Source organism: Pogona vitticeps, chromosome 7 (assembly GCF_051106095.1).
Source record: "Pogona vitticeps strain Pit_001003342236 chromosome 7, PviZW2.1, whole genome shotgun sequence".
NCBI lineage: Eukaryota > Metazoa > Chordata > Lepidosauria > Squamata > Agamidae > Pogona > Pogona vitticeps.
In genome coordinates, this window is record NC_135789.1 from 2,099,964 (window position 1) to 2,127,918 (window position 27,955).

Below are 27,955 nucleotides of genomic sequence, written 5' to 3' on the forward strand. Positions count from 1 at the left end.
ACCCTTCACGTTGAGTGGGGCACGCTCCATCGCGCAGACCCCGTCTTCCACAATTAGGCTCCGGAGAGCCCAGCCCCCCCTGCGCCCCCCATACATTCCACCTGCGGATCAGATGTTGCTGCTATACCAGGAAAGCAGCGATCGTTTGTCCCTCCTCCACCCCCCCCCTTGCACAACTTTTGAAAGGTCTTTTTTACAGCCTGTTTCTCGGCTGCCTCTCTTTTCAGTCAGAGCTCGCCAGGCAGTAGAAGAACCGATCCGGCCGGGACCTCTGGATCTCCGGGCCCAAGTCCAGGCCGTTCCCCACGTGCTGATGGGCGGAGAGAGGCCTTCTCTTACCACTCCCCCAGGGCTTCCAGGCAGCGCATCCGCCCCAGCATCAGTTCCGGATCGTCCTTGTTAGTGTCCATCTTCTTCTCATAGGCCACGAGAGCATCTTCCCACTCGTGAAGCTTCTCATACCAGGTGGCCTGGATTTCCTGGAGGGAAGAAAATGATGATGATGATGATCGAGGAGGAGGAGGAGAGAGCAGAGGAAAGCACAGTTTTCAGTGGGAGAAACCACCTGGAGACACAGACCACAGGGCAACCGAACCTGCACGGAAAGCAGAGGACTCCACTTCGGAGTCTCACCTCCTTCCGGTCAACATCGTCTCTGACCCAGCAACGGGAGGAGCACAAGCGGAGCATGACAGCTCTCCAGCAGGGACAGGTCAGGCCCACAAAGCCTCCACACACCCCCTTTTGAAAAATGGATCAGAAACTTAAACGGGAATCCAACTCTCGGCCAGCCGCCACAGGACACGAGCGACCACGTCCAAGAGCAACCGCACACTCAAGAGGGGATGCTTGATGACCAGGGCTTCCCTTCAGAGGCAGGCTGCAGTTCATCATGAGAAGCCACGCTTTGAGATCGCAGGAGTCGGTCCCCATCTAGGGTGAATGATGTCAGACCAAACAGACAAATAGCTGGCTTCTCTCTCTCTCTCTCTCAATTTAAAGACAAGTCTGCTTAAAGGTATTATAGCCTTGGACACCAAACAGATGGCTTTTTGGGGGAACAGGGGGACCCCAAGGGGCCAAGAACAGAGGCAGGGCCCTCCAAGCCCGAGACCCATCCACATACACTGAAAGTAAGACAGGAATACAGCCGGCGGGTGGCAGGATGAGGGGGGCCAGCCTGCAAAGGTCTAGTGTGGTTGTTGATTCTCCGCAAAAGGGGAAGAGATCGTAAACTTTCACCAAGCCTTAAACCACCTCGTTTTCAGAAGCCATGTCAAAATGGAAAAAAGAGCACCAGTGGACGACATGGGCATTCCGAAAATCCCCCAAATCTTTCCCTAACCACTTGCCTCCTGAAGGATTTTAATTTTCAGGGGTTTTAATTTTTTTTATTTTTAAAAGAAAAGAACAAGCTGCCCCTTGGAATCTCTCCAGCTTCTCCGCTCCACCCTGCCCCGACGCGGGCTCTGGGCCGATGTTCTTTTCTGCTCAGCCGTTGGCAGTCTTGGCCACGTTGAATGCCAAGCGCCGGATTCTTTCATGGCCTGCAGGCAGGATCAAGCGATGCACACCACCGCTCGGTGCCCTTCCACGTGAGACCGTACGGCTCCGGACTGGAAACAGTCTCTCTCTCTCTCTCCCCTTCAGGGCTCCGCAGGCAGGATGTTTCAAAGCTAGCACTGGCTGCAGAACCGACCAAAAAGGACTTCTCAGAGCCGTCTTTCAGAAGCACACAGAAAAAGGAGACTTGACTCACCAGCTCCCCGAAGTGTTTCATGGCATATTCCAGCACCCCCGAAGCCGCCTCAGGCTGCTGCAGTTTATTGTTAATACTGGGAGGAGACAAACAGGGAGAAAAAAGGGGGGATTCAGGGACAGATATTGTTAAATGGTTAGGATAAATGTGGCTTCTAAATACTAGGAGATCAAGCTGTTTATTTGTCATTAAGCATGTATATTATTCATGGATCTGCCTGTTCTTCTTCAGGAGACCTCATTTTGGTGTGGCTTATATATCAGCACATGGGGGGGGGGAAGAATACAAAAATTCAAAACTAACACATGAAAACCTCTGCACAAGCAAAGTCAAAAGACATTTCACTCTGACTTTTGCCAGAGAGGATCTTCCATTGCTAGGGTATCATAACTGAAAAGCTTGAAAAGAAATAGCTTGGAAAAAAAATATATAGATTTTAAAGAAGCTTTAAGAATCCCACACCAACAACCACACCAGCTGGGGGATTCTGGAACTTTTTATTTAAAACAACAACCACCCCCAACACACCTTTCCCACACTCCTTCCTTCCTCTGTCACATTCCAGGCAAAACATTTTTTAAAAAGGATCAGAAGCACCCTTTTGTGAAGTGCAGCAAAAAGACAGACGTCTGATAAAGTTCAGCACCTGTTAGCAACAGAAATATTTCTACATCCCTTTTCATTCGCAAAAATCACAAAGCAGTTTACAACCACGGTATCAGCTGGAATAGAATAATGTCATACTGAGAAAGTTCAAAGCTGCTGGAGAACCAAAACAGAAAGATTTCAACAAAGGTCTAGTCTCTGCAAGTAGTAAAGGCCTGAGACGACGCAGGGCAGAGATTATTCCCTAGGTGGACGCGGCTGTGGGAGAAGCCCATTCTCTTGGCCACCAACAAAAAGTATAAACCATTGGCTGGCTGCTGAAAAAACAGCATTTTGTATGCCATTCTTACGGATTTTGTTTTTATTGCTTTAAAGTAAACTGTCTATTGATATCCTAAACTTGGGTAACTGTTTCCATCCTGTAACATTTCTCTGTATTTATTTGCATCGGTTGGCTTGTTTCTATTAGTTCTGTTATGACTCCGGCAAGGAGACCAAAATGCAGATTAAAACAAACCACTTGCAAAAACAGTGGCAACCTTCTGCGATCGTTCTGCTTAGACCCATTCATTCATTGAAACGGCCCCAGTAGGAAAAGGAGACAGGAAGCCGGTTTTGTCTAAAAAAAAAGAGAGAAGACCGCTACCCGTTTTCCACATGATATTCTTCCAGACTTTTGCCCTGGACCCTTTCCCTCGCCACCAAACCCTTCGATTCCCCCAACCAGTTCATCTTCTGCCAGCGCCACGTGATCCCCGGCTTTGAGCGAGATTTAACAGAGGAGCGATCGATCGGCAGAGAACGTCAACCGAGCTCACATGTCTGCTTCATGCCTTTATTTTCATTTCCTCCAGGCTGCATTCTCTTAAGCCCGGACTTCCTGCCCTCGGCCTCCTCCTGCAACGTCCACATATGCAGGCGGCTTCCCGGCCTCCGAAATGCCAGCCACGAACATTTTTGTGTCTCTCTTACTGGGTGGGAACCCTTCCCTCCCCTGCCTTGTATTTTTTAGAGAAAGGTGAGCAATCCCTTGGAGGGACTTAGAGCAGAAGGCGAAGGGATGAGCATTTTATACCCATCAGAGGCTCTTCTCACTTCAGCCACATCGTTGGTTGCTCTCCTGAGGAATTCACTGAGAGAAGGACAACCGGCCCTTACGCCTCTTTTTCTGCTGCTAGATTGTGAACCTCGAAGGAAATCAGAATTAAGACAGGTATCGGTTTTGGAAGCAAAAGTGGGATGAGGCAGGCAGGAACAGAGAAATTCTTCCTACAGTGTCGTTGGAAACCTCCGTTGTTGTAATCTGAATCCACGGGTCCTCCAGATCCTACTTTGTGGAAGAGGAAAAAAAGCAAGTTTTCTGTCCTGCGCGGGAGAGCCAGGACCCAGTTCCTCTCCGGACCTGAACAACAACTGCACCCGATCTGCCAAAACGCTTCTCTTTGGCGAGTCCTTAGAGAACGGTGCTCAAGGTGGGCAACGACACTTCATCCTTCCATCATCATTCATGCTGAAAGCGCCAAAGGCAACGTTGATCTCCCTTGGCTTCCAAGCTGAGGCTTTCCGCTAGTGGTTTTGTTTTTTGGTTTCGAAAGGATTCCGCTTAGCCAACCCTTCTCCCCGGTCAACTCACAACTGGTGTGTGTGCGTGTGTGTGCATGCGTGCACCTGAGGCAGAGGGAGTTAAGATCTCCCTATTACCTCCTATCTTTGATATGGGTCAACACTCAATTCTGATTCCCATCTAGAACTGAACCACTGAATCCATGCTGACTTATCAAATCCCTACTGATACAATCAATCTCCTGTCTCTGAGATTAATCATGATTGTCGTCGTCATCATCTCAGAAACGCAGAGTGGTACGGGACTCTAACCCTGTGTGGATCACGGAGTCCGGCCCCTGTGAAGGAAGCACATTGGGGAACTGAACTCCAAACCTTTGGCTCTGTAGCCTTCAACTAATGAGCCACCCAGCAGTTCTATAATCATCATCTTAGAATTGGGTTTAGGCCATAAAATGCAAGGCAGACCTTTGGCTTAATTCAAGGTCCCACTCCTTTCAAAAATGATGTAAACGCTGGGGCGGAAAGGCTACACAAATACTGTTCATTCGTATTGATGGGTATGTCCCCCACTTCCCAAACAGAAGGGGACCCAGAGATTTTCAATCTGGACCCAAAGGTGCTGCTCTCTTGCTACCACATAATCTTCCACAAAGCAATCAGAGAAGGAGGCTGTCAACTGAATAAAACAGGGCTCTCCACTCCTGTTGGGGAAAGGCCATTTATTTTCAGCCTCTGCTCTGCCTTCAGATTACTTAATTGACAGAACGGCAAGACCCCGACTCTCTCGCCTTGAAAGACAAGGTGGACTTGGGAGATAAACCTCCACTGTTGGAGGCAGAGAATAACAACATAGCTCTCCCTCCAGCAACCGCTAGTCATGACAGTATCATGAAAAAGATAAACCGCCATCACATTCCCCTTGGCAGGCTGAAGCCTCTCGGCCACGGCATGTCAGACACTTAATTACGCCTTGGCTTTATCGCTTTTGTCAACACCTCCGGACTAATTGGACATTTATCTCTCAGCTCCCTTCCAGTAAGGATTTGATGGCTCCTTCGCTCCTGTCTTTTTGAGAGAAAAACGAGATGAAAAGTGTGTGCTTCAAAACAAGACTGAACACGCTCGAATGTATTTTGAAAACCTTGGAAAAGGGGGGGGATAGCATCCTCTCCAATGGGCTTTGTCTCTGTGTGAGCTGGAAGTGGCTTTTTAAAAAATCTTCCCAAGATGGATCTCCATAACATCTTGACATGAGGAAGGAGGACCAAAAGAGGCAGAGGTCCTAATGAGGAAAAGATCTCGAGCGCTCACACAGATTGCTGGGCCTTTTGGGTCGGCCGGAGGCATATTCAGCTCCAGAGCCCGAGGTTCCCCACCTCCGGCACTCTGATCAGAGAGACGCTCACTTGCCCCTTCTCTTTGCCCCACCCCGGACAGCTCCGTGTATGCCAATGGAAGAACGGATGGACATGAACCCAGTTTCAAACTTGAATGCCAGTTTTTCAGCCGAATCTATCATCTCGTCATCCACAAGACAAACACAGAAAGAAGCTGTAAAGCCTCTTGTTAATCAGAAATGACACATTCCCTCCTCCACTCTAACCGGTTCAATGTACTCAAGGCCCATTGCATGGTTTTCAATTTGTATTTTGTTGTCGTGACCCCATGGACCAGAGCACACCAGGCCCTCCTGTCTTCCACTGCCTCCCTGAGTTGGGTCAAAGTCATGTTGGTCGCTTCGATGACATTGTCCAACCATCTCGTCCTCTGTCGTCCCCTTCTCCTCTTGCCTTCACACTTTCCCAACATCAGGGTCTTTTCCAGGGAGTCTTCTCTTCTCCTGAGATGGCCAAAGTATTGGAGCCTCAGCTTCAGGATTGAAATTTGTATTTTAGGGATGACCAAACCCTGCAAGTGACTTATTGACAGCTTATGAGGCCAGTTTTGCCATCTTAGCTGGAAGGTGTTTTCAAAAGGCAAAAGAGTCAAAACAGATGAGTTCTGAGGCTGGAATGGCCCAGAGGCAGGTAGAATGGGGGGGGGGATGTGTCTTTTCCTAGAAGCCAGTGACTAAGTGTTGACTTTTGAACACTTCCAAGCCAAGCTCTGACAGCACCTTCAAAACATGCCTATTAAATGGCACCAGGGTCTCTTTCTCTCTCTCTCTCTCTCTCTCTCTCTCTCGGCCCCCCCCTCCCAGTCTTCCTTCTGAAAAGATCCAGGTCTCACCTTGAGAGAAAAACAGGAAGGCATGTTTTCAGGCATCTACTCCTTTTTCATCTTTTTTTTTTAGGCCTGAGCTTTTGAAACTCTTTTAACATTCTTCAGGAATTACAAGACCGTTTTCCCGGCTACCCTGGCTCGACGCAAGGGACACATGGGAGGGGAGGGAAAATATTCGGAATTCTGCACATCAGCCTCAAGGGGCCTATAATCCTCCCAGACAAAATGGTCAGGAGCTGAAACTCCAAGTGCTGTTACTGGTATTCACAGGTTTGCTAGTAACAAAAACAGGTGGGTGTTTTTCTCCACTAAGTTGGCCAGTTCTAGAGGAATGCATCGTGACACACCCCTCCTGGCACAACTTATCCTCCATGGCAAAATAGCAGCCGGGGGGGGGGTGCTGTTGTTAGCAGTGCTGGGACAGTGATCTGCATTGGGCCTCCTAAAGGTGAAGGTGGAAGAAACTCTCTACGCCACAAAGCAATGAGACTCTGTTTTCAACATTTCTGGACCTTTGCAGCAATCATGCAGAAACCTCTGCTGGTGCAAAAAGGGGGCAGCTGAATTGATCCCTGGGGTCCCTTCCTTCACTACCTTCTAGACCCAATTGTGCTTCATCTTCCATTTAAAATGGGTCTCATTCATTACGCTCTAAACCAGTGGTTCTTAACCTTTGTTACTCGGATGTTTTTGAACTGCAACTCCCAGAAACCCCAGCCAGCACAGTTGGTGGTGAAGGCTTCTGGGAGCTGCAGTCCAAAACTCCTGAGTAACCCAAGGTTAAGAACCAGTGCTCTAAACGGCATAGGATCCGGGTGTCTGATAGAGCAACACTTCCTATATGGTACTGTATGCTCACGGTGCTCTCCTGGGAAGGCCAGGCTGTGAGGCAGGGCCTTTTATATGGTGGCCCCCGAGCCGAACACATCCCGAGAAAGCCATCGTCGTAAAGGAAGATGTCAGATAAACTCAACGAGGGAGACACTCATTTGAGCTACACACCCTTGACTTCTATCACTTGGCAACTGCGTGAACTGTTAACTACAAGCCGACAAGATTGCTCTGAACAAGCGCGTGTTTCTACTCGACAGACCAAAGTTATGAGAAGTAGCTTTTCCTCCGCTGCTATGCAGAGATTCCCCCGCCCCCCGAAGTCTTGGATTTCCAAAAAAAGAGCTTTTCTCAGGCTTTTCTATAAAGGCACTGAATGGCAAATTCAGCTTGCTAACCTGCTTTTTTTACCTGCGTTTACACCCTGAGTCTCCCAGCAGATAGTCCAGCTAACAAAGAAAAGCAGCCCATGGCAAACGGCTGAGAGGTCATCTTAAACCCCAATTACGATTCTGTTCCAATTCTCTGTTTTTTCCCCTCAGACATACAGAAACTGCTTTGTTTTCTTAAAGAAGCACGTTTTCAGTCATGCTGAGTAGAGAAAAGGTTAGCTGCCTGCGGATTTCATAATCTTCCCATCATCAACGCAAACTTTATTTTGGGTTTTCATTAGACTCCGAGATCTCCCATAAATTCATAGAACAGATTTGGGGGGGGGGGCTATTGCTGCTATTTTTTTTCCCAAGGGCCTCACTGTGTTTTATAAAAAGAGCCGCTGCCGGTAAGTCTGATCCAAAGGGAAAAACAAAACAACTCTCCAGATTATTTCTCTTTTTTTACGTAACATCTTCAACTCTACAGGAACAGCAGCTGAGGCTGCAGGCTGTGAGGCAGAATACAAGGAGGTGAAGGACGGCACCCCAGGAAAAAGGGCAGCTCAGATTCTGGACTCGCCGATAAGGCAAAGGCTTCGTCTCAGAGTTCCTTCCCCACCGGGCCCTGCCTGGATCCTGCCGGGATAAGTCAGCTTCTCAAAAGAGCTCTCTCTCTCTCGAAGAGGAAGGAAGCTTTTAGGACCCATGGGAGTCAGACCCTCACATGGTGGTGGTGGTGGGGATTTCGCGGAATTCCAGCCATCTCTCTGTTTGAAAAACCACGCATGGGTAGGGAGGTTTAGAGGAGGCCAAGATCTACAGGTGGCCTTAAGAAGTTAAAGGAGGAGAAATGGGATGGTCACATGGGGGCAAAGAACAAGAGCTTAAGGTTATAACTTGTAACTGGGGGGGGGGCAGAGCACATGCTTTGCATTAAAGGGGCCCGGATTTGTGCTTTTCAGCTGCAGCTCCCAGGTTATGTGGGTCAATCCTGGCAAAAAAAAAAAATGAGGGGACCTGTAGCGTCATGGTGCAACGGATTAAACTGCACTACTGCAGTGAAAACTCTGCTCATTAGTTCTAAGATGAGTTGGATCCTGGGCTCAGGTAGCCCGCTCAAGGTGGACTCAACCTTTCGTCCTACAGAGGCCAGTCACTTAACTACACAGATCAAATGTGTAACCTGTGCCATTAGGTTGCAAAAACATCCAGAGAGCGCTTTAAGCCCTCTGGGGCGGCAGGTAAGTGGCACACTTTGCTTTTGCAATATTTGGAGGGCACCCACATGAGGGAGGAATGATCAAATGTACAAGGGAAAATGACTGAAGCAGCACTTTATCTGTATCCTAAAGCACGTAATGGCGAGACGGATCTGCAAACCACGAGTAAAGGCAAAAAGGGTCAAAATCCCAGCAGCTCAGTCTTCTGAACAGGGATGAGAGCGGGCGTAAGAGAAAACAGAGATCAGGGGAACAGGGAGAGCTGAAGGAGAGAAGGGACACTTCCCCCCCCTCCCCCCCGCCTTGGCCTTCCATTTGACAAACATGTTTCTCATCAAAAGAGGCCCAAGGAAGAATTTGCCCCTGGGAAAGAAAGGGAGAGAAACTAGGGCCGGGAGGAGGCACAGAGACTGGATTAGGGAAAGAATGAAAAAGGAGGGTCAAGGGTTGGGGGAGGCGTAGGGAAGAGGGAGACGCCCCATGCCCTGCTTTAATTCGGTCCAATTAAACGTTTCGTGCAAAATAATCGGCCCCAAAATGAGTAGCGAGCCACCGAGTGCCTCCTGCATCAGGCACGCTTTTTATTCCGACGTTTTTGGCGCTTGTGGCCCACTCTTTTTTCGAAGTGCAGGGGTCTGGTGGCATCCTGAGTGTTGGGAAAGCGTGGGAGCCCCCAGCCGGGAAGCCAAGGAGGCTGAATATTGCCAGAGGGCTTAAGGCATCATCCTTACTCCTCCCTTCTCTCTCTTTAAAGCAAAGACATTTTTGACATGATGTTTGATTTCCGGTGATACTCCTAAATTATTTGCTCTTCCGTCCAGTTCTATCACTGGGATCGTCCTGGGAAATTACGAGCAAGTGTAGGGGGTCTGGCAGCCTCAAGCCATAGGATGTGAGGCACCATTTGATTACCGGAGCCGGGTGATGGGGCGGGAGGAAGCAGTGCCAATTGGCTTGGCCTTGGCAAGTCCAGCATTTACATGGAAAGATTCGGGGTCCCTTGTGGGGAGAAAAGCAGCATATAAACAATTGAAACAAACAAACAAATATTGTCTGTTTAGCACATTTATATTCTGCCGTCCTTCTCCTGAGCAATTCAAACTAGCATATATAAGGTTCCCACTTGATCTCTCTGCTGAATCCATGATCAAACCCAAACCTCTTTGGCTTCAAGCAAAAGATATCATCATCCTGTCTAGCTCTGACAACACCCCAATTCTGCGGTGGGGACTTCTTGCCTTTTTCTGGATGGTTTTGGATTACAATTCCCCCAATCCCTTAGCAATGGGGTCACCCGGGTGTTCTTGGACTGCATCTCCCAGAAGCCCTCACCACGAACTGTGTTGGACAGGATTTCTGGGCGTTCTAGTCCTAGAACCCCTGGGTGACCCAAGGTCAAGAAGCACTGACAGGGGAACTATAATTCCCATCCTTCCCTTAATATTCCTTTACTTTGGGGGCAAAGTTTCCTGACACCACGGTCACAAAAAGCCGTGGAAGTCTTTGCTTTAGAAAAAGGTGGTCTTTCTGCTGCAATAAGTCAGGGGGGAGAAAAAAACATCAAAAATGTAACTCACAAAGGTGATCTTAAATAAGGAATCTTAGAAATGGAATTCAATCTGTTACATAAGGGTGAGACCAAAACCATCTATTTACCAAATAGTCTGTTCCCTAACATTCCAGAGTATTAAATCATCATTTACTGTAATGTCAACTCCGGGTCTTCCCATCCTTCTGTCCCCTCTGAGTTGAATGACGGGCTGAAGAGGAAATCCTCCTACCCACCCACTTCCTCAAGACACACACATACACAACTCTCAAGCTTCTTAGGTTTCACCTGACTCAAACAGATGAGTTGGGAGTGGCTTAGCAGGCTGCAAGGGTGTGTGTGTGTGTGGAGGGACCTGGAGGGGGGGCATGGATATTTAAGATGCTGAGGATGGGTGAGAGAAAAGCAGAGACCCACATTTTTCTAGCAAGGACACCGATGCTCACAAGAGCGGTCTACTTTGGAGAGCATCAAAGCATTAAGGAAAAGACGGGCGTGAATCCCAGCTGGGTTTTGCTTTGCCCTCACAGAAAATTTCATTACTAGCCCAGCTTTGCAGGCTCCTCCATTGCCGAAAAGTATATATTTTTTTTCTCCAGCTGTGAGGGGAGAAGAACGGATCCTTTCTGAAACAACCACCACTGGTGTGTGTGTGTGTGTGAGAGAGAGAGAGAGAGAGAGAGAGTGAGAGAGTGAGAGAGAGAGAGAAAGCCACAAGAAGTAAACATGCAGCCGGGGGTCAGTGCCCAACTGGCTTGGTTATGCACGCTCACCCTCTCTTTGGCCATCTGCCCGGCGTGGCTCCAGAAACCTCCCAAAAGGAAGCCGGCCAACGGGGGGAAGATGCCCGCCTGCTGCGAGGAGCTGAGGGTGCAGGTGGCCAACCTGTCCGCCCGGATCGAGGAGCTCAGCCGCAAGCAGGAGAGCGAGCTGGGCGGCACCCTCATGCAGGTGATCGAGCTAGAAGGGAGCGTCAAGCGGATGGAGCTCCGCCTGAACGATGTGGAAGGGAAATACTCCGAGATGAACAACCAGCTGGGCATCGTCCAGCTCCAGGCAGCGCAAACCGTCACCCAAACGTCCGCAGGTAAGGAGACAGACGGGGTTTTCAAGCTGCAGCCTCAAACCCAGTCCAAGGGGGTCACCCAGCATTTCCTTTCGAAATTCCGTTTGCAAATCTAAATGACCCTTTCAGCCCGCGGGCTCCATTCTCCCAGCGGCATCCCAAAACCTAAAAACCAGAAGCCGAAATCCAGCTACATTTTTGGACGATGCAAACCCTGCCCCTGGTACATCAGAGGTTTCGCTTATACTGTAAATTCTTGTCCAAGGCAGGCTTGAGAAACCCTTTCCCTGTTGTTCTCCCACTGGCAGGCAAAGAGCTTTTATTTGAACGGGTTTTTAGAAACTGATGGCTATCTAGTAGGAGAAGAAATGCTAATGGTGTGTGCATATTTTATACTTCTCTTGTCTCCCTGAAGTGCTCTGACTTGCTTTACACCTGGGTAGTTCGCTTTGCTCCCTGGGCCCCTGAAAGAAGCTCCTTTTCTTCACCAGGTACAGTCACACTAGAAAAAATGTTTGACACAAGGGGGGTGAAGTTTTCAGAGCAAGGTCTACAATTTCTGAAGTTTTTTTGGCATCCTCATAAGCAACCAAAAGCTTGTCGCCAAAACAAGTCCAGTATCAACACAGTTATGTGGTGTTGTTTTTCAAAAAGCAATTATATGATGGCACATTTCATTAGAGTCACCATTAGGCCAAATTCCAGAACAAAACCACAGCACACGCACAGAAGGCAGTCAGTCATGTAGGGGCTTGAACCACCGGATACACAAAAGCCCCAGTTGGTGCCTAATCCTTCCCGCCAGGTGGAAATCATTCACCTCGCACTCTGCTCAAGCTGTCAGGATGGATAAAAATCCACCTCAGGGACACCCTCTCCCCCTCCCCTCGAAGCAGCTGAATGTTGAGCTCTAAGCATGGAAAAAGAAGCAAATACCTTCGGGAAAGAAGACTCACCCGCTTGTCCCAAACTGGGAAAGTTCAGCTCACAAAAGGGAAAGGCCCCGGATGCAAGAGGTGAGAGAGCGGGGGAGGCGACAACAACGCATGCAGCCCAAACACATGGATTCTCTCGATCCAGCTCCTCCACTCGACGGCACCATTGGAAACACGCAAGAGGGCTCTGGGCCCCGCCGTCCGTCTCTCAAAGATGTTCAAGTCCGAGGAACAGAGGCAAATGGGACAGAACAGCATTCTCTCCAGATGGGTGGCCTAACCCTTCCCATCTTCCTCGTCTACCGATTACGAAGGTTGGATGGACCATCCAGGACTGGCTAGAGAGGATTCAGGAAGCCGGGGGGCAGAGTCTCACCTTCCTCTGTCTTGCTCCGTGGGGAGGTTTAAAACAAGAAAAGACTAAGAGGTCTTTAAAGAGAGTGAGAGGAATCCGGTCCTCTCCTGATCAGGAAACTGTAGGATTCTTGTTGAATATTTTGTGCAGCGCACTTTGCAGAACCCTGTTACATTAAGCTCCGTGACAGTGGTTCCCAACTCTGGGTCACCCAGAGGTTCTTGGACAACTCCTCTCAGAAATCCCGGCCAGCACAGCTGGCAGCAAAGACTTTTGGGGAGTTCTAGTCCAAGAACATCTGGGCGCCCAAGAGAGAGAACCACTGTTCCGTAAGACAGCTCGGGATCATCATTATTAGATCCAAGGCATGCAAATGTTAATGGGGAATGGACTTAAATCTTCTCCCCAACTGGCCATGCTGGTCGGGCGCTTCAGAGAGCTGCAGCTCACCAAAGGAACTTTTCTAAGCACTAAGCAGACAGTAGACCACGAAGCGGACCTTGAGCTGCTGGAACCAGAGGTTGGGAGTTCCATTCCCCCAATGGGGCCTCCTGGACAGGGGCTGGACTGGATGATCCGTGGGTTCCCATCCAGCTCTGCCGTTCTAAGATTAGGAAGATGATGATAAAGCCCCTTGCAGGTAGAAGGACATGTAGCTCAAAGAGATACAAGGCCATACCCGGCCTCGTCGCAAGAGCTCTTCCCAGAGCCGGGCTAATGGACACAGCTTTAACTCTGCTTGCAGAACTATAGCTATTTTCTACTCCACTCGCTAGGGCAGGCTCATCTTTGCCTCCCCTTTATAAGGCTTTTCCACCCCTTGAGGCCAAAGCTACCAGAAGCTTTCCTGGACCGATGGGTTCTGACCAACCTGGGCCCAAGTTTCTCCCACGCCAAGCATCCCAAGGCTGGCCTTGCCCAACACTGAGATCTCCTGTGCCCCAGTCTATCCAAGGGATACAGGGAGGCCTGGCTGAAGGAGGCCTCACGGAGCATGTCAAGAGAGGCATGTTCATGAGCGCAAGAAGGGGTCACCGACAGCTCTCCAGATGTGGCTGGCCTGCCAATCAGTCCAGCCACCAGTGCCTACAGTGACAACTCCTCGGACTGGCAGATAAGAACTGAAAACAACTCGGGGTTGTTGTTTTTTGGTATGTGCATGAGACAGAAAGTGGTGAGGTATAGAGAGACAGTTGTGATCAGAGGGGGCACACAGACATTGTCAAAAATATCAATGTCCCTCTTCAAATATCTGATTATCACCCCTTTTCCCACCCGTACAGATGCGGTGTATGACTGCTCATCCCTTTACCAGCGGAATTACCGGACTTCCGGCGTCTACAGGCTCCTCCCTGATGAATTTCTTGGGACACAAGAACTACAGGTAAGGAAGAATGCATCTCTCTCTCTCTCAACTTTAAAAAATTGCAGTCCAGCCAGCCCCATGGGCCTAAAAGTCCATGGTCCACAATGAGACACTGTGGGCAAGAAATAATTTTTCACTTTACTTTTCTCACTCATTGTTGTGGGTTTTTCGGGCTCTTTGGCCATGTTCTGAAGGTTGTTCTTCCTGACATTTTGCCAGTCTCTGTGTCTGGCCTCTTAAGTCATTCCAATCACTTTGACCACTGACATGGAGAAAGGCAAGAAGGACCTGCCTCCCCCAGACAAGAGTCTGAATTAGTTTCCTAACCTCGTCGTCTGACGGCGGCTCCTTCCTCCTGCCACTCCAGGTCTACTGTGATATGGAGACCGACGGAGGAGGCTGGACGGTCATCCAGAGGCGTAAAGTCGGCCTGATTTCCTTCAGCCGGGACTGGAAACAGTATAAGCAAGGCTTTGGCAGCATCCAGGGCGATTTCTGGCTCGGAAACGAGCACATCCACCGACTCACGATGCGCCCGACAACCTTGCGCGTGGAGCTGGAAGTAAGTGACTGGTTCTCAGCACCCTCCTGCCTCTTGGTCACAAGGGAACGCCAGGAATTTAATGATTGGGTTTGCATTCCCACTCTCCTACCACAACAGGGAGGAAAGACAGCTCTCCACAAGCCCGCAAAAGACAGGCTCCAATAAATCAGAGTAAATCATATAAAACATGGTTCTACAAGTTATAATACTAAAGAAGTGAATCCAAAGCAAATTAAAACCACATGAGTTAGATCGACCCCGTCGGCTTAAAATTGGTAGAAAACATTTTCCTAAATCCGTTGTTAACAAGAGGCCCTTTCTCCTTCTTTCCTGCCGCCCACCTAAAGGACTGGAACGGCAACATCCGTTACGCCCAATACAACCACTTCGCGCTGGCCAATGAGCTCAACAGCTACCGCCTCTTCCTGTCCAATTACAGCGGCAACGTCCCCCACAACTCCCTGCGGTACCACAACAACACCGCCTTCAGCACTAAGGACAAGGACAACGACAAGTGTGTGGATCACTGTGCGCTCTTGCGCAAAGGTAAGGGTGAGGAAGGGCCCGCCTCCGCCTCCTCGGCCACACTCCAGCAGAGCTCAGCTTTGGGGGGGGGGGACATAAAGCTTCCTTTTCTTTTTTTCGGATTCTGCACTAGAAAAAAACCATTTCCCCACCCATCCTTCCCACCAGAGGTCCACTACTATGGTCTAGCCAAACAGCGGGTTCTGCTCTTTGAAATAGTCCTTTCCCCATTTCCCTAACCAACACCGATGGCCAAAACGGAGGGATGATGGGTTACAGTCCTACACTATCTGGCAGCACCCACCAACAGGGTGAGCAATGTATATCCGTGTACAAATTCCTTGGTCTGTTGAAATGATTGATGTTTTAACACTCTGGGTCCCACCCTAGCCAACAGACAGGGCTCCACGTTGACCCATCTGTCCGCCCTCAAAACGGTTAGGAACCGTGTCGGTTAGTCTTTGGTACCAAGTCCAAAACCCCAAGTCCCTATTAAAAAGAAGCTTTCCCCCCTCCTCAGAAAAAATTATTCTGAGCCATGCGTCGAATCTGAGTCATTGGGAGAGAAGAAAACAGACAAACCAGAGTCAAGTCCCAGTTGACTTTTTTCCCCACCCCTTTTGTTTCTTGAAAAGGTGGCTACTGGTACAACTGCTGCACAGACTCCAACCTCAACGGGGTTTACTACCGGAACGGCGAACACAACAAGAGCACGGACGGCATCACCTGGTATGGATGGCACGGGAAAACGTACTCCCTGAAGAGGGTGGAGATGAAGATCCGGCCCTCCGACTTCAAAGCCCAGGCGGACACCAACCAAGTCGAGTAAGGAGGCACCACCGAGGCTTCTTCTTCTTCACAGGGGTGGGGACGACCGACCGGAGGGAGGGGAAGCAGAGAGAGACAGAGACAGAGACAGACACACACGGACACACACACACACTGCTCACAGCAAATGCCAACCCGCGACGTGAAAGGCAAGGCCTGAACGAAGGGGGTCCCGCCTTGCACGTGATTATGAAAGACCCCTCCCGGCCTTTGAACCACATGTTAAAACGTTTGTTCCCTTCTCGTCTCAAGGTCTTCTTCCAAAGGGATTCTCAAAATCTTAGAACTACAGGGCTGGAAGGGACCCTAAGGGATCATCCAGTCCAGCCCCGATCAAAGAGGCACAGAGGGGAATCGAATTCGCAACCTCTGGCTCCACGGCCAAATCCCACCCCCTTGCAGCAGTCTCCTCGTAAGAAAGGAATGTGGTGCACTGGTTTCCCCCAACGTCTTTTAATGACCCCCTCCTTCCGCGGCCTCTGCCCCAGTTCTAGGTTAGCGCAAATGCAGAGGGGAGGGTATCGCTGAAACAGAGGTGAAGAGGACCGGCACAGGAGGGGTGGGGTGGCGGGCAGTGTGGGAGCGACAAGGAGAACAACAAGTGTGAGTCTCGGTCTTCAAAGGCAGCCCCCTTGCCACCCCAAAAAGTCAGATAGGGTTGACCAGTCAATTGCCTATGAAACTGACGACAGATGGTCCTTTTTATAATCAACACAAAAGGGGCTGACAAGAGTCTCCCAGCTCTGGAAGGCTAATATTTATGCCTGGAGGGGTTTCTGTTTTGTTTGTTTTGGGGGTGGGGTGGGGGGAAAGGCAACTGCCAGCAAAAAAATATGACAGACAACACAGCCAGCGTTTGATAAGAGACATCAGGGAAGAGCAGAAGAAATGCCCAACACACTGCCTCTTAAAAAGCCATGGAAGACTCCTCTCACAGCTTCATTTCCTGCTTAACTGGGTTGCCAGAGTGGAGTCATAGTTAATATATCTATTTTTATTCCTTTTTTTTACTATTATTATTACAAGAGGGATTTAGCTTAATTTAAAGTTGCTGTCTTGCCACTGGGAGACGGACGTTTTCTCAGAAGTGCCTTGTATACGCCGGCTAGCCAAATTGTAGAGCGTATCACCCAAAGTGTCCTGTTTCTAGGAAATACTGAGTGGAAGATGTTCCAGGTGGACTTGCTGTAAATCAAAAGAGGGCTCTGTACAAAATTTGCCTTTTTCTAATGCATTTTTTCCCAGATTCTACAATAAACGTTCTTGTTTTTAAAAGCGAGTTTCAATTTCACGTCAAAATTTCCCGTGAATGGCCTTACTAAAATTCAGAATTCCACAAAAACGGAAAGAGTAAAATTCGACCACAGAAGAGACTCTCAGGAAAGGAGAGCTGCAGGTGTATCGTGTGATAACATACAGCCACAAATAGTCCCACATGTAAGGTACAAGAGCACTGAATAAAATACAAGGCAGAATTAAAAAAAGACATCTGGGCAGTACACACAGACTTGAGTCACAGAGTAAACAGCAGGGTGCAATCATATGTTCATTAACTAGGAAGTGAGATGCAAAGGCTCTTTCAAAGACTCACTTGTAATTAAGACTGCAACCCTAGGCACAGAGTTTCAACCTGGACTCTACAAGCAAAGGATTTTTGATCCCAAATGGGCAATCAAGAGCCATTAGCCTTACCAAAGACCTGCTCCTTCCACCTAGCAGTATGGATCAATACACTGATCTGTGTTACAGATCTTTCCTGTGACCATGGGGGCTGTCTTGATGAGGATCTGAACTTCAACATTCACCACTAGACTCTTAGCATCCTTCATGACCCTTTCAGAGCAAATCATCTGGTTAGAATAATGAGGTTCATTATTAATATTGCTATTTAACAGCACCTGCTCTTGTCCCTTCACTGGCTTCAAAGACTTCTGTTCTGCCTGTTCTCCTAGCGACAATTTGTCATTGGCTGGGAATCAGTATGGCACATAGTCCAAATTCTGGAAATGCCAACTGAGAAAGATGGTTTCCCTATCTCATTCCGACACTGGCATGAGAGTTTAAAAAGCGATTTGCCTTGTGACTGGAGAGAGCAGCTATGAAGTCTTAATCCAGTGACCACAGAGACTTAACCCAAAAGGGACACTAGTTTTATTTTTTGAAAAAGTGTGGCTTGTTTTTCCAAGCCTCAAAAGAAAAAACAGGAAGGGCGAGAGAGAGAGAAAGATACAGCTTTCAGGAGCAACACATCCCCACAAACCAACGGACAGGCCAAAAACACCCACCCTGCCAGAGACTTGGCTAGGCGAATCCCTTAGAAATGGTAGAGACTAGGAATGTTAGGAGAGCCATGAGCTGCCTTTATCTTTTCGATCCTCCCAGAACCAACTGCATAAAGAGGCCACAGATTAAAGGTCTCTTTCCCACATTGAGTCAGCACACGGCACAATGGGTTTTCATTTCTTTATGCCTCGTGTCTCACCGACACTATCAAGAACCGGAACTCCAGCACCATCCCAAAGCCCACCTTTTCTAAGAAAACTGCATTTACATTTCATACAGAGCGCCGAAAGGCCATTTTCAGGCTGATCAAATGGCACAAACAGGCAATCGGAGCCAGAACTTGGAAACGTTGCTTATTCTGGACTTGAATCCCCCCAGAATCCCTTGGCTAACAGAACCATAGTCGCCATTCTTTACCCCTGCGCCAGGACTCTTCTGAGCTCTGGCTGATGATTTATTCAGATCAACAGCAGGAGGGAAGCCTGGGCTGGTAGCAAAAGAAAGAGGAGAAGCCGGCAGAGTTCCTGGCAGAGAGCGCGGCCGTTTCTTACAGCGGCCTCTGAATACCAGATGGTGGTATTTTAAGACACAGGGAGAGTCCGCTCCCAGAGCTTCTGTGGGCTTACAATGAGCTCAAACCCTGTCGCTGCTACTGCCAAAAATATACACTAAGCCCCCAAATGATAGGACAAAGGATCCAAGCATTTCATAAGCAGCATCCCTATTTACGCCACGTCTTGGTGTTCTAAACGGGCGCTAGCCAATGTCTTCACACATCACTTACAGAAAAGGCGCTTGAAAGTGACTTAAGTCTACTGGCTAAGGAGGACACCGTAAAGATATGCATTATGTGCATTGCCTTAGTGGGAAAAGGTTCATTTTAGGCAACAACCTAAAAAGGGACGCTCCACTCTCATTTTATACCTTAAAGGAGGGGAAAGCAATCTGGTCCACTCCAGACTTTTTTTTTTAAGACTACAAATCCCATGATCCTAGCTTACTAGCCATGCTGTTCAGGGTTTGGGGAAACTGTAGCCCAAGGTGCCTGCCTGTGCCGGGAGAAATCAAAGGATCCAGGCCTCTTGCCTCGGAACGTGATCTGTGCCCTCTGGAGGCCTATTCAGCAGAATCTGGTGGAAATGAACCCAGCGAGCCTTTGCTGCCAGTCTTAAGAGTAGAAGGAAACCTGCCTCCCTCAGGCCTGATCTCTCAAGACAAAGCCTTGGCCTGGACAAAAAGAAGGACCACAACAAACGACGCATGCGACTCGCTCAAAGGCTTCCCCCCCCTCCTTGCCATGGCCGCATGGTGTTAAACTCAGAGCCCCAGGCCCTACCTGATGAGAGACTCCAGGATCGCCGGCGTGGGGCCCTTCTGGAACTCCAGCTCCTTGTAGTGCAGCGCCTTGGCATACGCACGGCACTTGGCCGCTCGCTCGCCCAGCAAGACGACACCATTATCATCCCCCAGCGGCAGCGGCCCCTGCAGCAGAGGAAGGAGGACAGGGGTTCGGCTGATGGTCAGCGGGGTGAGACAGACGAAAGGGCAAGGCCAGGTGGTGCACAGGGGCACCCTGGGCGGACTTAAGCAGCAGTTCCTGGAGGAGTAAAGGACACTCACAGAGCAGTCCTGATCCCCCTCCCTCCTTTCCTCCGTCATCTCCCTCGCAGAATTTCTGTGAGGACGAAGCAGCGGTGAGGGCAGAACGGCCACCTAGGCCACGCTGAGCTCAGCCGAGGAAAGGAAGGGCACGGAGGCAATGAAACCCACACCCTGAATCAATCAGCAAAAAAGTCAAGCGAACAAACAATATTTCCCACGGACAGCAGACGGCTTTGTGGTTATGAAGGAGTCGGGGATGGCACGGCCCATTATTTAGGACATGCAGCTAAACAGAGAGACATGATCTGGGATCAAATTAGACCAAGCCCAGGGCGAAGAGAGCCCAGTTTACTGCCTCCCCTCGCTTTTTACCTTGTCGCTGTGCTCCATGAACTCCGCCAGGTTCAGCAAAGTCTGGGTGACCTCTGCAATATCTTGGGAGGTCAGCGCCAACTCAATACTGCGGATCAGTTCATCTTGCTGGTCTTCGTTGAGTTCAGACCAGCAGGACACGAAGGCGGCGTTGAACAGATCTCTGCCGGAGGAGTGTTGGGGGGGAAAAGTGTTTGTGGTAGTGGAAGATGCGAGAGAGAAGGAAAGGAAAGAACAACAACTTAGTGATGGAAAAAAATTAAGTGTTTGCTTCTGATATATTGATAAAGCTAGCTGGTTTTGGCACCATCGCCCACGCCACTGACGGGATGGAGAAAGACCTGGAAGATCTGCCGCCAATTAATATCAGGAAAAACTTCTTAACTGTTAGAGCAGTACGACAAGGGGACCAATGACCTTGGGCGGTGGCGAGCACTCAAACGCAGGAGGCATGCAAGAGAAAACAGGACCACCTTCTGTTTTGCTTGATCAGGGAGTTGGACTCCAGGGCCTTAGAGGCCTCTTCCAACTCAGTTATTATGTGACTGACTATGAATGTACGAAAGAAGCCTCTAGGTGTAGCCCTCGGAGTTCCGGTCCAAAGCATCTGGAGGGCACCAGGTTGCCAACCCCTGGCAGAAGGGATTAATTAAAAAAATCCATCGAGAACGGTGTTCGCCATGCCACCTGAAGTGGTTCCTCCTGCCAAGAAGCCCAACACAGAACCACTAGTTAAACCGGACAAGTAACAGACTTGACAATAAGGTCTCTCTTTCCAAAACAGCAGAAGCCGTCCGTTTCAAGAGAGGCATGTGGCCCCGTTCACCGAAAAGGGAAAACAAGACCGTCAGCTGCCAGTTGGGATGATTGCATTGATCACTCGTTCTAAGGTAAAGCAAGATGTTTACATGGAGGCACGGCGCTTCCTGCTCCATGAGCCCGGCTGCCATCAGCCTTTGCCTCAGACAGCCAGGCAGAAGACGGGCATCTTTCTTGGACCTGATGAGTTCTGAAGGGCTCAGGAGGACCTTTGCTTAGTGAGCAGCATCTGGGACCCTAACCCACCAGAGAGAAACCACAGGATGACAGCCGTAGCAGATGCAAAACCAGCTGCCAATAAAAGAAGGTGGAACGTGCTCGAAGGTTATCTGGGGATCCACTTAGGAATACGATACTCTGCTGGACAGATCACATGGATAGAGAGACACGTGTGCAACCGGCCACACATCAAATATGTGGGGGGAGAAACGCTCTCGCGACTACAGCCCCAGGTAAAAGCGGTATCTGAGGTCTGTCCAAAGAGAACCAGCATGGCAATTCCAAGGGTTTTTTCCCCCCACCCCTGGCATTTCCGATAAATCATGGGGTGAAACAGGAGAAGAAATAACTCTGCTAGTCTCACCAGAAACCTGAACACAGAAGCCTTTTCGTTAAAACCCAGGCAGGCTCCTCGCTTGCCTTAAGATCAGCTTTATCTGGATTTGAAGCCTCATTCTAAGGAATGTTGGCTTAGAAGTGAGAGAGACTTTGGAAAGTCGCTTCGGCTCCAACTCTGCCCGCCACGCAAATGCCGTTGCAGCCTTAATTGTATAACAGTTGGGGCTTTAATTGCATAACTCTTGTGGCCTTAATTATATAACAGTTCTCATGTTCCTTCTGTACAAAATAGTGAATTTAGTTTCTCTTTTTTAAAAAAAAAAATCCAACCTTCTTAGACATTATTGTGTCAGAGAAATGGAGTCAGAAAGGAAGAGGGAACCAGCTCTGAAAAAAAGAGAGAAGCTGACAAGGCAGTGCGGACCAGGCAGAGCGAACTAGATGATGGAAGGAGTCAGGGGCACAACCTGCAGCCGGCCACAAACCAGTGGCTCAGCAAGGGCATACAGCAGAAGGACCGACGTGCCCAAAATCAACTTGACACCCGAACCTTCTACAGACCCCAGAGCATCTCACTGAAACCTGAAGTGACTTTTCCCAAGCCGCAGAAAGTCACCAGGGTGCTGACAGCTTCCTGCAAGTCAACCAGCAACCTGGCAGGGGGGACCTCAGTCTACCTTCAACCCACTCCCCATCTAGAATACTTGGAGGGACAGGATGACGGCTGTCTATCCCTGTTTTTCAATCTGCTGCTACATTCCGGAAAGAGCACGAGGCACTGTAGACTTATTATTATTTTTTTAACTTTTCCTGTCTCAGTGCTAAGAAACACACCTTGAGGAGCTGCCTGGAGCCGGGGGAAGGGGGGGGAGAGAGAAAGAGAGAGAGAGAAGGAAGGAAGGAAGGAAGCTAGCTGTGAAACTAGATTCTAAAAGGTTTTTGTTTGCCCCTAACCAGTGGCTGAATTCCGTCCACAAGGGCGCCTGCGTGGTCCCCTCCTCCTTTCCTGGTCCTCTGGGCGAGGCATCAGGCAGAGTCGGGAGAGGCAGGAAATGCCATTACCTGGCCATAGGGTTGTAGGCTTGGGCCAGGGCCCAGCACGAGCGCAGAGACGGGGAGGACGAATCTTTCAGCAGCTCCAGGCTCAGGCGTCTCAGCCACTCCAGCCAGTCATCTTTGGAGACTCTCCGGGCGGCTCCCCAGGCCTGCGGCGAAAAGGACAGGCTTAACCCCGGGTGAAAGTGCCATGACAGACGACACCTTGGCCTTCCCCCCCCCCCGCACCTTCCACGGCTCTCCTTCCCAAACCCTGTGAAATGGTCTAGCTCAAGGAAAAGGCAAGCCACGGCAGACTGGCCTCCGTTTCTGACGGGGATGCAGGAACTGTCTCACAAAAAACAAGCAGGGGTTTCACCCCCCTTTGCTTCGTTCTCCTCATAGCGGCAGAAACGGAGGGTCCCGCGGCATGGTGAAACTGAACGCATTTTGTCCAGCATACATTTTCATGGACGATGCTTTTCATGCGGAAGTGGCCATCGGAAGAAATAGACTCCACTTCATAAAAGTGGGTGCCGTACAAAACATGTGCATCTCTAAGGTCTCCCGAGAGCCGTTGTTTGGGCTACAACTTAATACAGACAGGCATGTCAACCCCGCCGGTCTTTGTGTTCACTTCCCAAAATACTAATTCATTTTTTTAATATCCTTCAACCTTGCTGTACACTAGGGTAGTATTTTTACACCCTTAATATCTTGCATAAATGTAATAACAAAATGCATGTAAGCATACAGCTTCCATGATGAGATTTCTGGTCTTTGATAGAAGGACTGGTGGGATTTAATGGAATAAAATTGAGAACTTTCGTCTTACATCTTAAAAGTCAGTGTTTTAAAATAAAGGAGAGTCAAATTTGAAAAGATGAGGTTAGAAGGACCAATGCACTGACTCAAAATAACTAGTGCACTGTGTTCCTCTTCGAAGACAAATATAAACTTGGAGTGCAACTATGCCCTGTAATCGCGTGTGACATATATATAAACAGATTTAGCGAAGTCTGAGCTTCCTGCATCTTTAATAGTTCTGTAGGAAAGTGGAAGCACAAATAGAGGCCCTTCGTTTGGATCTAGCCCAAGGATGGCCTTTGATCACAGCCGCTGGATATAATTGCATTAATGCCCAAGCGGGCACCACAGTCAGAAAGGAAAATGTTACGCACTGCAGAAAACTTCTGCAAAGCTAGATTTTTTGTCCTGGCTGAGGGCCCTGGCATGCGATGTTCCACAATGACTTGCCATGCAGAAAGAGGAAAGGCTCAGTGGTTAGAGCCAGCGTGGGCACATCGGTTAGATGGTTAAGACAGGGACTATGGCGTGCAGAGAAGCCATTCAGAGGCCACAAGGGCTTGCCTCCTTTCTGAATCCCCCCCCCCCGGCAGCGCCTTCGTCTCGTGCAGACGCCTCACAAGGAACCCGGCACGCCACCTACCTTCTGCAAGTTGATGGTACTGACGTGTAGCTTCTTCATGGGGCCTGTTTCCACTGGGCCGCGGGCGAGGGCCTCTCCTTGGCTGCTCCTCTGGAGGCGGTGCTGGTATATCAGGGGATCCTCCTCCTCTTCGGCAAGCGTGTAGCCCTAGGGGCACAGAAGGAGGAGGAGGAGGGTTTGGCTGGATGATCAAGGCCCATCCAGGGATGTTGGCCATGTCAAGCCTCTCAGGAGGCGCTTCTCCAACTCACTCTCTGGCACCGCCGTCTCTTGCCTGAACCTCCTTCTCCTTCCCATTTATCAACCTTCCAAACCCAGCTAGGTGCCTTCATACCTGCTGCCAGGCAAGGAAGGGAAGGGATTTCTGCTGATCAGCACACAAATGACCGCAAAGGAACACTTACAGGATAAATTGGAATTTGGCTCACAGACGAACTGAAACCTAGAGTTAAGAGAGGCTCTGCCTCCCCGCTGCCACCAACTGGGAATGAGGCCCATCCTGCAGATGCCAAGGCCCTTCTCTCAAAAGAAAAGAGGCAAATTGCCCACCTGGAAGCCTTCCTTTTAAATAAGGTATATCTCTTAGCAGGTAAAAATAGCATTTTTACAGAACTGGAAGCCGACTCCAGCTATTCCTGGCTCTGCCTTTTTTTAAAAAAAAAACTTCACAGGAGGTCAGTGCAGCCCCCCACGCAGGGTAATGTGTATGAAATGGACCGCTGGAGCTTTCCCACCCACGTCTGAGACCAGAGTCTTGGCTTCTCCCAACCCTTTTGTATTTTGATGCCCTCAAGTCGGCTGACCTTCACAATCCGACATATGAGGACATCGTAGCGCTGGTGGTTGATCCTGTGGCGTACCAAGACCTTGTTCACCATTGGGATGAAAATCTGATACTGCCGAGAGAAAGAAGACAATGACACTGGTTACGGCTCAAGCGAAGCCATCGAATGTTCCACTGAGAGCTCAACCACCCGACCCACCAGCCTCACACGGCCTTCCCACTCTGGAGAATATTTGCAGATTTATTTTACCTTCTTTCCTAGCTGGAAGACCAGGGACGAGAGCGTGTCCATGGCAGTGGTCCGGAGCTCCGGGCTTTGATCCAGAGTTCGCACGATGGGGTGAATGATCCGAGAAGCGTAATCAGTAAAATCCAGAGACTCTGTCAAGCGATCCACAGTTTCTAAGGCAGCTCTGAATGGGAGTGGGGAGTAGAAAGCATTGTGACTACAAACATAAAAGTAAAAGATGTATACGGCCCATGTACCGTGAGAGTTTGCAATGGCAAACCACTGTTAGCAAGCCACTTCCAAAACCATTTTGGAAAACACGAACGCTGCCAGATTCATTCAGCGCAAAGGCCCTCCAGAAGTCTTTTGGGTCTCCGCGGAACAACTAGAGACACCCGCTCCCAACAGATCAGAGGAATACACAGAAAAGGCCGCCGCTTTACGTACTTGCGGACCAAAAGTGGGGCGTCTGGAGCATCAAAGAGCTTGACCATTGGGGGCAGTAACAGATGCAGGTAGTCGTCCAGGTTGGCGCCGAACAGCTGGATGGCATTCAAGAGCTGCAACGGGAAGAGAGCGCAATAGCAACATGAACCTGTGTTCAAAAACCTTCTTTGCTTTTTACCTGTGAGATGATATTCCGAGGTAAAGAAACAACATATTTTGGGCTCCTGATTTATTTGTTCATGGAAATGTGAAAGAGTAGGGCCCAGACCCCACTTCTCAGGCTGCCTGGGAAAGAGTGGGGTCACTTTAGCCTTCCACATCTAACACCCTTTACGGGGGATGTATTCCTCAACAAGCATCCCAGATTATACGTGGGATACAGAAACCTTGGCATTCAATGGGACCACGTTCCGCTTTCTGTGGCGGGTAGAATACCCCCTCGGCCTGCCGCAGGAACGTCATCTGCATGCAGGTGCCCACACAAGTTTTGCAATCAAGTCGCCTTCAGTCAGGCATGGGCATTTCTGTGTTTCAGTGCGGCTAGGTGAGAACATTAAAAACTCACACCCAAAGGCTCCCCTCGGGCCTCTCGGTGGCGGTCTTGCTCACCTTGGTGGAGACGGTGCGGGTGCTGCTGCTGTCATGCATGAAAACCCGCAGCATGTGAGGGATGAGCTGCGGGAGGTAGAGTTTGAACTCCCCACCTAAGGCCACCACGATTTGTTCAATGAGGAGGATGATTGTGCTCTGAATGGGACTGTTGACCACCCAGAAATCCTGGCATGAGAAGAAAAAAAAAGGAGAGAGAAAGCTGAGCAAACTCATGTGAAACGTACTGGTTTGCTGCTAACCTAAATGTTTTATCCCTTAATGAGACCCAGGCTCTTCCTGCCACCACGTTAGCCTCATAGCCCCCTTAGACACAAGGCTAACCTTTCCATGCCAAAGGTTTTACAGCCCTTACCCTCATGAGGGTGACAATTTCATCCATGTAGGGTCGAATATGACTTCTCACAAAAGACACCAACATTCCCAGCTGCTGGAACAGGAACTGCAAGAAGAGACAGGAGGGAGCGAGTTATACAAGACACAAAGAGCAACCCTGAACTATCCTCCCATGCTATAAGCCGTGGGTGGAGATCTCAGGCTCTGGGGTCTGAATCTGGCCATTTCGAGGCCCTTTTTTTGCTTAAGAAGATTGTCTGGTGAATTTCCAACTTTGATATCCCTCACTTCCCTGTTTCCCAAAGACTGGAATTCCCAATGCTTACTTACTGACAGACGTTGACACTCAAAGATGCTGGCATTTTGGGCTCCACCCACTACCGGAAGGCCTTTTTCTGAAACCTGATTTGGCCCTTGGTACTGGAACAGGTGGCCTCACCCCTGCTGTCCACCAAGGGCCGAGTCTCCCTGTGGCATTACATCGCCAGTGTTCCAACTGGAGGGCCCTCTTGGGCACGACGATTCAGACCTCGGAGGCGCGAGATACACACACACACACACACACAAGTGTGTGGGGCACCGTCAATGAGCGCCACAGCATCCAAACATGCAAGCAGTGAGACCAGAAACTGAGAGGCGCAGAACTCTGGAAACTCACCTAGGGCAGCTACGTTTTTTCCACCAGCCAAATGAACACAGAGGCTTCTCTAAAATCCACAACCATGTCCCCTTCTCCCTGCGCTCAGGCGTGTTGGGAGGTTAGTGACAAAGCCGGACACCTGGGGACCCAGGCATCTTTAGGAACAGAAGGGTGGCTTGTTAGTCAACCCCAACCGTGCAAGAACCAAAGAGAGAGAGAGAGAGAAAGCAGCTCCGTGAACAGGACAGAAGGCGCTTAGGCAGAGCCGGCCCGACCGTGAGCAAAAGGGAAGTGGCCACCTCAGGCAGGAGAGTTTGGGTGTCCTGACCAGGAACTAAAAAGTTAGTTATTTAATCTGTTATGATTGTACTTCCATTGCTGGAGAGACCACTTTCATGAAGAAACTGAAAAGAAGGATCCACATTTTGGCTTCCAAGCCCCTGGCATGTTTTGTAGCCATTAAGAACAGTGCCCCTTGGTCTAGGAAGAGGTCCACCCAAAAGTGTCGTGCTTGGGGGGGGGGCGTGTGAAGTGCCACGCATACCCACCTCGGCTCTTCTCCCCAGCACACTGTCACCATCTTCTTTGACCTGAAAATTTGTAAACAGAGTAGGCAAGGAGTCCACATCTTTCAAGGAAGTCAGCTCACGTCAGGGCCAGCTACCTGGAGCGCTGGACCTCGGGCCTCCCCTGAATCCAACAAGGGGGTTTGTTCTGGGAGAGACCGACCAGTGAGGAACAGCAGTTCCGGCAATGCGACTGAAGGGCAGCTTCACAGCAGCATGAGGGGCCTACCCAGAATTAGCACCTGCCGCTGACACTTGTGTTCTATGTTTTTTTCCCCATTCTGTACAAACAGGGCACAATACAGAGACCGCTATGTGTGCCATCATCTTCCTATTGTTCCTTAGGGCTTTGGACTTTTCCTTCCCCCATCATCAATGAAGAGTCCTGGAGAACTCAAAAGCTTGCACAGTTTCATTAACAAAGGTTCTGCCCATCTGTGGATTTTGATTCTATTCATAGATCGACGTAGGGATCTTT

At 49.6% G+C, this 27,955-nt stretch overlaps 2 protein-coding genes across 5 annotated transcripts in view; one reads left to right on the top strand and one right to left on the bottom strand.

The window, feature by feature from the left end:
* The window catches only part of MTOR (mechanistic target of rapamycin kinase), a 71,136-nt gene that overhangs the window by 24,176 nt on the left and 19,005 nt on the right, over positions 1 to 27,955 (bottom strand). For 2 of the 4 annotated variants that reach the window (XM_072977523.2, XM_020782169.3), the window contains exons 20-31: positions 27,460 to 27,501; positions 26,291 to 26,377; positions 25,936 to 26,103; positions 25,327 to 25,439; positions 24,901 to 25,063; positions 24,670 to 24,762; positions 23,867 to 24,013; positions 22,444 to 22,586; positions 20,005 to 20,167; positions 19,367 to 19,512; positions 1,760 to 1,835; positions 340 to 479 (exon numbers count right to left, since the gene is read on the bottom strand). In XM_072977523.2, the coding sequence (XP_072833624.1) occupies positions 340 to 479; positions 1,760 to 1,835; positions 19,367 to 19,512; positions 20,005 to 20,167; positions 22,444 to 22,586; positions 23,867 to 24,013; positions 24,670 to 24,762; positions 24,901 to 25,063; positions 25,327 to 25,439; positions 25,936 to 26,103; positions 26,291 to 26,377; positions 27,460 to 27,501 (1,481 nt within the window). The remainder of the gene's footprint in view (positions 1 to 339; positions 480 to 1,759; positions 1,836 to 19,366; positions 19,513 to 20,004; positions 20,168 to 22,443; positions 22,587 to 23,866; positions 24,014 to 24,669; positions 24,763 to 24,900; positions 25,064 to 25,326; positions 25,440 to 25,935; positions 26,104 to 26,290; positions 26,378 to 27,459; positions 27,502 to 27,955) is intronic. The other 2 variants (XM_072977524.2, XM_020782170.3) reach the window with 1 other exon arrangement.
* ANGPTL7 (angiopoietin like 7) lies at positions 10,779 to 17,022 on the top strand. The gene is made up of 5 exons (XM_020782171.3): positions 10,779 to 11,215; positions 13,768 to 13,868; positions 14,218 to 14,412; positions 14,742 to 14,940; positions 15,555 to 17,022. The coding sequence occupies exons 1-5, from the start codon at positions 10,855 to 10,857 to the stop codon at positions 15,746 to 15,748; spliced, it is 1,050 nt and encodes a 349-aa protein (XP_020637830.3). The 5' UTR covers positions 10,779 to 10,854; the 3' UTR covers positions 15,749 to 17,022.